The 8090-nt window shown below is 49.7% G+C and overlaps 1 protein-coding gene across 1 annotated transcript; it reads right to left on the reverse strand.

The window, feature by feature from the left end:
* Positions 1 to 1546: 1546 nt before the first annotated feature.
* LOC135587766 (DELLA protein SLR1-like) lies at positions 1547 to 3872 on the reverse strand. Its single transcript, XM_065079515.1, has one exon. It carries the CDS (start codon positions 3614 to 3616, stop codon positions 1796 to 1798), a length of 1821 nt encoding a protein of 606 aa, XP_064935587.1. The 5' UTR covers positions 3617 to 3872; the 3' UTR covers positions 1547 to 1795.
* Between the last annotated feature and the right edge of the window lie 4218 nt (positions 3873 to 8090).

Genomic DNA, 8090 nt, shown 5'->3' on the forward strand with positions numbered 1-8090 from the left:
GCAAACAAAATGTATGAACAGTTTCGAGATCAATAGTTATCTTTCTAAAACATTTATATAATAGTTCCAGTTAATATCACATTTAGTTATCCTCTCGACTTTGTTTATTGTATGTTCTTTAATCTATATGATCAGTAATTCTAGCCTTTAACATCGAAACAATTCGTGTAGACCACCGAAGGTTCGTTCTTTCTCTATCAGTATTAAGACTGGGATAAATCCCACTCGAGCGACCGGGTCCACTCGAGTGGGGCACATTTGCTGGTTTAATCTGTCGAGCGCGCGGCTTTTAAATTCGAAAAAAAGGTGGGAAAAATAGAACTATATATATCTCGCTTGCTAACCTTCCCTCCCTCCCACAGCGAGCAAAGAATAAAGCGGCTTCGGCGGGATGAAGACTGAGCGATTCGGGCTCCCTCCTCCCTCACAAGCGTCGCCTTCGCCTTGGCCGACATGTAATCCTGAAACCTCCTCTTCTCTATTGCTTATTGATCCATCGTCCGATGCTTGTTGCTTCCTCGGGGCAGCGTTTGTGCGCTTTCTGTGTTGCAGGCGCTTCTGAGAAAGTAACCCTAATATAGGCCAAGAGGACAATCGACAGAGTTATCCCGGTACAAACTAAGAGCATTAATACCCTTTAAGCGGGCATAACAGGAGTTATCCCCCTTGGTTCATTTATGTATGGTTTGAGCCTTCTACCTACAGTAAGTTCCCAATCTCCAACCTTTCTACTGCAGTTGAATAGGTCCCTACCTTTGTTCCCATTTCCAACGTCTTTAAGTTAGTACATTTGTTTCATCTTATGTAGGCTTGGATCTATTAGCACAAATGTCATCAAACAACTTAATCACCATTTCTCTTTCGATTTTGATTTCCCTGATATGTTGGTTTTCTTATGTGTTTCCTTTTTTTTTGGGGGGGGATTATTTCTAAGCTTAGCGGAAGCTACAATGATGACTTGTGATCTTTGGTGACTTCCAAGACAGAAGAAACGAATCCCAGCTGGCCTCTGCCGACGATCGGGTGATTCACGTAGTCGAGGCCGACTCGGAAACAGGCCTCGATTCTTGGAATGCGAGGTCACCAAAGTTGGCTTTGGAGCGTAACACCAACATCAAGACAACAATTCAGCTTTTTCCTGCACCCACTTGTTCACCACCGCCAATGCTCTGCAACTGAATGATTTCAGCAGATAAGCACCTTTTGATCCCTCCCAATTCTTAATCCTCACTTATTTTACTAACCTAGAGCTTCCTGTCTTCGTCTTTTTCTGTTTCAACGATGATTTAATCCTCAAGCCATCATGGATCGCCGTCGATTTGACGCCGCATCTTGAGCCTGGGTGGGCTGTCACCCTCGCGCTTCCCCCCTGAGTGCTGGTGGGGCCCAAATGTCCCCTCCGCAAACTGGGGGCCCACTGCCGCTCTATCATATCTCTCATCACACCCACCGCCTCCCCCACTATCCTTCCATTTAAGCCTCTTCATCCCACCTTGTTGACAGCCATATGTACCATACGGAACTGGTCATCTACACTATTATACCAGACTAGAAGAGTCGATGGTTCATAGGTAGGCATGATAGATGTACACAAGAGTTAAACAGGAAACAAAATTAAAGAACGGGCCCGCGCTGCGACCCTCGAGCTATGGCCAAGCTAGTAACTGCGGTCTATTGTACCGCACAGGGATGGGCCCCTCCGAAAAGAGATGCGTTGGCGATGCCAGCAGAGAGAGTAGACGTCATCGGACGGCTGAGCTGCATCTTCTGTGATAGAGTCGGCGGTTGAGGGTCATCAGCAGGCGGCGGAGGCGATGCGCCAGGCGGAGGTGGTGATGAGGGGGCGAGTGTGCCAGCCGAGGGTGAGGGAGCCGTCCTTCTCCTCAACCCGGTAGCCGTCGCCACCGGCGAAGAGGGCGAGAAGCATACTCGCCTGCTTGAAGGCGTTGGAGCCGATCGGGACGGGCTCGAAGCCGGCGCGGCCCATCCGTACCCGCCACTGGGCCAGCGCCTCGTGCCTCTCCGTCCGATCCGCCCCCTCGCAGGCCACCACGTTGCAGATCTGCCGACCCAGGTACACCTCCGACATCGCCTGGTCCCGCCGCCCGCCGCCACCGGCCGCGTCCGGCGCCGCCGAGACCCCGCCCTCCAGCGAGTCGAACATGGTCGAGTAGTAGTGCAGCGCCTCCGTGAAGCGCTCTAGGAACGTCTCTCCGTTGTGGTTCGCCTCCTGCTCCACCACAGTCACGATCCGCGGCCGCATCGCCCGGATCGTCCCCAGCACCTTCTCGAGTGCCCCTTGACGCGCCAGCAGCCGGTGCAACTCAAACACCGAGTTCACTGCCACCGCCTCCGGCTCCTCCTCGCCATCTCTGTCGCTGGCGACCGGGCCGAGCAGCATGTAGGGCTCCAGGTCCGCGAGGCTGGCGGCCACGAAGCCGCGGTAGCGGAAGTCGACGCGGATGGTATCGGCGAACTGGGCGAGCTTCCATCCCACCTCCTGCAAGGCGTCCGAGTGGTCGGGTTGGGGCGGTCCTATGCCGGTGAGGCGGAACGAGGGCGGGCCGCCGGGGCGGAGGGCGAGGGCCTGGAGGAGGGCCGGCCACTGCAGTCCCTCCCGCATCCCGAAGTCGACTACGTGGACGCGGCGGCATCCGGCGAACGCCTCGAGGATCGCCTGGTTGGCGGTGAAGTGGGCGAACTTGAGGTTGGGGCAACTCTCGTAGAAGTGTTGGTGGAGCATGTCGTCGAAGGCCGGGAAGTCGAGGGTAGATCGGCTCAAGTTCCGGGCGGGCTGCGGCCGGTAGATGCGGCGTGCGAGGGCCTCGGCGAAGTATCCTGCGACCTTGCGCATCGCGCCTCCCTGCGACGTAGCCAGCACCGTGATCTGCTTCACCAGGGCGTCGGCTGCCTTCAGGTTGTCCTGCTGCACCGCCTCTGCGCACGCCATCAAGGCATGGACGAGGCGGATCCCGGACTCCTGCGTGTCAACCACCACCACCGGCAGCACCGCCGGTGATGTCGCCGCATCCGTTGTCGACGACGACGAGGGAGGAGAGCTGCAGAGCTTCATCCTCTTCCGATCTCTCGAGGACGGGGAGACCTCGTACTGGGTGTCGGACCCATACACGATACGGCCTGCGACAGCGGGAGCGTGAAGTGGCTCGAGGTGGTAGGCGTCGGCCGGGCAGCGGGGGCCGGAGGGGACGTCCACGGTGGTGATGGTGGAATTTTGCTCTGTTCCGTCAGGGGGAAGATTGAAGTGGTGTTGGAGGGGAGCGGGAGACAGCGGAGGCGGGGGGAGAGGGAGAGAAGGAGCATTGAACTCGGAGAGGATGGTATCGACCCAGGTGGATACGTCGGAGGGGTTATAGTGGACGGCGTCGGAGGCGAGGTGGGAGAGGAGGGCATCGTCGTTGGCTGCGACGCTGCTCCCCATGGCCATCTCCAGCTGCTCCAGCTTCTGCGCGACGTCGGCCATCTCCGTCGACCGTATCTTGTACCCCAGCGCCGCCAGCAGCTCATCAACACCACCATCGTCGGCGTCCATCCTCGCCTTCCCCTTCTCGTCCTCCGTCTCCGCCGCCTCGACGGTCTCTTGACGTTCTCGTTTCATGTTCTTTTTGACCTTTTCTTCAAGTAGCGATCGAAGTGATCGATCCGTTTCTTATTCTCCTGCGACAGGGAGCGGACGCCAGCACTAGCCGCGAGTGAAGAAGAAGAGAAGGGCGATTCGAAGGCGTCTATAGGAGTGGAGCAGGAAGAGAGAAGACGTGGGAATAAGTTGGCACAGGTTAACGGAAGGTGGGGAGTGTGTAATAAGGTGGAACAAATTAATCAGGAGGCAGCAACTGGCTCCGTTCTCTCTCACTGAACCGCGATTCCACCTGCTTTCCTCATCATCCGCCACTTAAATTACCATAATTTTTCATAATTCTTGTAAATAAAAAATAAAATAAAAGCGAGCTAAAGGAAGATAATGGAGCCGTACCGCCACTACCGCCTGATAATAGAAGTGGCTGCTATAGCACGCAGAGGCCAAGCCAAGTGCCAGTGTTACACGTGGACCCTGACGACTGGCCGGATAGTCTGATTTCCCAGCACGACTTTTGACGTCCATCCGCAGTGGAGATCTACCCAAGAAGATGATTAAGGTGAGTCCCATTCCGTCTTTTACAGCATAAATTTATATTCTCAGAAAATATATGAGACCTAATTACGTGAGAAAAAGGCCAATGTGTTCTTTGCTTTATGCTTTATAGGTGAGCAGCAGTGTATGAGCAATGGCAGGAACACCGCAGCATGGCAGGTCCAGACTACACAGCAGAGCCGAAATGGGGGGGACGAAGAGAGACGGGATGGCGTAGGTGAGGGGCCGGCACTGCCTCCCACACACACGAGGGAGAGGGCCAGCTGTCACCGTCAAGCTGAGTTGCGTCGTGGGTCCCTTGTCGACCTCCACCTCCACCACCCACCGGGGCCCGCTCCCACGCTACGGCAGTGGTGGGTGCGGGCTCCCGGTTCACGGGGTGCGACGCCGTTAAGTCCTCCAGCGAATCCCCGTCGCGCCTGGTGGGCCGCGGTGACGGCATCCGTAACGGCCTCGACGGAGCAGACCACCTCGCTGTCGGCAACCTTTTCTTCCCGTCGCCTTCGAATCCATCGTCGTCGTCGTCATCGTCATCATCGCCCGTTTGTTTCTTTATTCTCTCCGACGGTGATGAGCTGATCGCGAGGTATTCTTCTTTTCCCTCAACTTTCCACTTACGGTGCTGCGAGGCATCGGATTGGCCCTCTGCCTTATCCTCCCTCTCCATTCCCGATGCCTCCGGGTTTGTGACGTCGTCCCGCCCCAAACGAAAGCTACGGCATATGCCACGTGTCGAGATTCCTTAGGACGTGGGCCCACCCCCTCCATAGGTCGTCACTCTAAAAGAAAAGAGGATAATACTCTTCGTACCAGCGGACGTAGATACCCGAAGGATACCAACTCTTGGTTGGATCCTCTTCAAGATGTATAACTGTAATTTTCACCATAGATGCATCCGTGATTTTATGGTACCGAAAATATCGTTCCGCGCGCGACATCCAACCAAACGGGTCTCCTTCTTCCCATCTAGGGAAATCCACTCTCATGTATGGATAGTTGGGGTTGGTCATAGAGCTTCCCTTCTTTTGGAAGTCATATCTTTGGGCTTGGTGTTATTGGGCAAAGCTCTCTCCTTGATGTGATTTCTTCGGGTTTAGTGGTCGGCCCAATCTGAGTTCGGTAAAGAGCGTTCGAATCTTATTTTCCATTCGCGCCTCTAAGGCTTCGAATTTAGCATTGATTATCTCCTTAGATGCCATAGTATATGCCTCCAAATCTATGATATTAAGATCTCTCTTTTGTTGTTAGGTTAAAGGCATGTATAGGTTGAGAGAAGTGATGGTCAAAAGGGTTGGTGGATCGGTGGATGTAGGCTACGATTTAAGCTTGTTTTGTGGCAGTTTTGGGTACAGTTTGAGAGTGTGGTTTAGTGAAGTTTTAGGGCTGTGGATGAAAGTTTTGGATCTGTGGTAGATGACAGCAAAGGTTTGATAGAAATCAGTGGAAGTTGCAGCAAGTATGTGCTGTCTTGTAAGAGTAGAATTGTCGTCGAAGAAACAATGGTTTCTCGATGTAATTTCTACCAAAAACTTAAGAGAATTGATGAGGGAATTGATAGCAAAATCATAGATTATATGACAGCAAAGATGTCTAATTTAATCAAGAGATTTTCGGCAGTATAATAGTAAGAAAATTGGTGCAAGTTACGATAGTAGAATTGTCGTCGAAAAATTTCAATGGGTTACGATGAAAATTTGCAGCAACACAAAATCATTTTTAGAGATGAATTCCTTAATATATCAATCTTAGATGGAAGCCAAGATGATCTATGAAGTGTATAAGAAATTTCATTCAAAAAAGATTGCAAATAGATGGGTTAAGGCAACAATATGCCGCTGAAATTTTCTGCAGCACAGATTTTTAAGTATAGCAGATTGGACGTAAAAGATCAGTGGTTTATATTGAAAATTTTTTGATGAAACCAAAGGGAAATCCACTGTCAGGAAGTGTCAAAGCTATCATAAAAATTTCGTAGAGATTTGGATAGAAACAATATAGTATCAAGATCAAATAAACAGTGCTATGCGGCTGAAATTTTACAGTGCAGATTTTCAAGTATAACAGATTAGACGTAAAAGATCAATGGTTTATATTGAGAATTTTTTGAAACAACCAAAGGGAAATCTGCTGTTAGGAAGTTTCAAAGATGTCATAAAAATTTCATAGAAATTTGGATAGAAAAAGCACAGTAGCAAGATCAAACAGATGGTGCTATGCGGTTGGAATTCTGCAATGTATCTTTCGTCGTAGAGATGAAAACTTTGTGACGAAAGGTTTATGCAGTAATATAGGAACAGTTTTTTTTTTTTATTTTCGAATAAGGATAACTAAATTGTAGCAGCAATAAGGTAGGAAACCAGAACCTGTTGCAATTCACGGGAAGATCAAAGGATGATCCGTGGTGGTGGAGATTATGGCGGAATTCGACGATGATCTTTTAAGCAATTGTGGGAATTGCTTTGGGCGGTTGTGGAGGGCTGGTGGATGGCAGTGGAAGGGCAGCGAGATGCCAAGAACGCTGCTCTGATACCAGGTGTTAGAACCTTTGCAGATTCTAAACTTGTGGTTGATCTCTTTAAGGGATCGGCCTCCTTGGAACTCTATAGGGGTTCCTCCCTCCAAGTTACTGTTCAAAGGCTGCAGAAAAGATTCATCTATTGCTTATGAAAAGAGAAGGAATACATGGCTATTTATAGGGCTTCTAAACCCTAACTCCTAATAGGACTCCTACTTAAGACTCTTACTTCTAACCAACTCCTAATAGGACTCCTACTCAAGACTCCTATTCCCTTACAACTCCTAATTCTTCTCTAAGAAAAAACCTCCTACATGAATGTCCCTCTCAATTAAGACTCTCATAGCTAGAGTCCTAATAGAATGTCCCTCTCAATTAGGACTCTCCTACCTAGAGTCCTAACAGTTTTACATGAATGTCCCTCTCAATTAGGACTCTCCAAGATAGAGTCCTAACAGTCTCATACCGATGAGACATGGGATATCGCTTTCTACGAGTATGTCCCCAAAGACTCCAGAAGAAAGGACGAACATAGATATAATACCTTATGCCTCAACAATAGGGTCTATCATGTATGCCATGCTATTACTAGGCCTGATATAGCGCATGCTCTGAGTGTCATGAGCAGGTATCGGGTGGATCCAGGCTTAGAGCATTGGAAAGCAGTAAAGTGTATCCTTAAGTACTTGAGAAGGACTAAGGATCTTTTACTAGTATATAGAGGTAATAGCCTTAAGGTTGAAGGCTACACAGACTCAAGTTTTTAGTCCGATGTTGATGATAGCAAGTCGAATTCGGGGTACGTGTACACCTTGAATGGAGGAGCAGTGTGCTGGAAGAGTTCCAAGCAAGATACTACTGCTGACTCGATCACAGATGCGGAGTACATTGCTGCATCAGATGCAGCAAAGGAGGGAGTCTAGGTGAAGAAGTTCATCACAGATTTGGGAGTCGTGCTGGATAGCGAGAAGTTGACTTCCTTATATTGCGACAACTATGGGGCGATTATTTAAATAAGGGAACTCGGGTCTCATCAGAAGTGTTCTGAGGAGGTTCCAGCTTATCAAAGAGATCGTAACCCGAGGAGATGTAGTAGTGGAAAGAGTTCCATCCGAAGATAACATTGCAGATCCACTGACAAAGCCGTTGTCTCAGATTGTCTTTGAGCATCACAAGGGTCTGATGGGGATCAGACACATAGGTGATTGACTTTAGGTCAAGTGGGAGATTGCTAGTCATAGGTGCCCAGCAAGCCAATTACGTGAGTGATGACACGTGTGACTTGATACAGAATCTTTTTGCTTATTATATTTTGACATATATCACTTTATAACTATTGCATATATGCATATATATATTGTGATGTCCTTGGATTTGTGCAATGGGAATCGGATCGTGATGAGATCACGATAATGAGATCGATTC

This window comes from Musa acuminata, chromosome BXJ1-8, assembly GCF_036884655.1.
Source record: "Musa acuminata AAA Group cultivar baxijiao chromosome BXJ1-8, Cavendish_Baxijiao_AAA, whole genome shotgun sequence".
In the NCBI taxonomy this organism is placed as follows: Eukaryota; Viridiplantae; Streptophyta; class Magnoliopsida; order Zingiberales; family Musaceae; genus Musa; species Musa acuminata.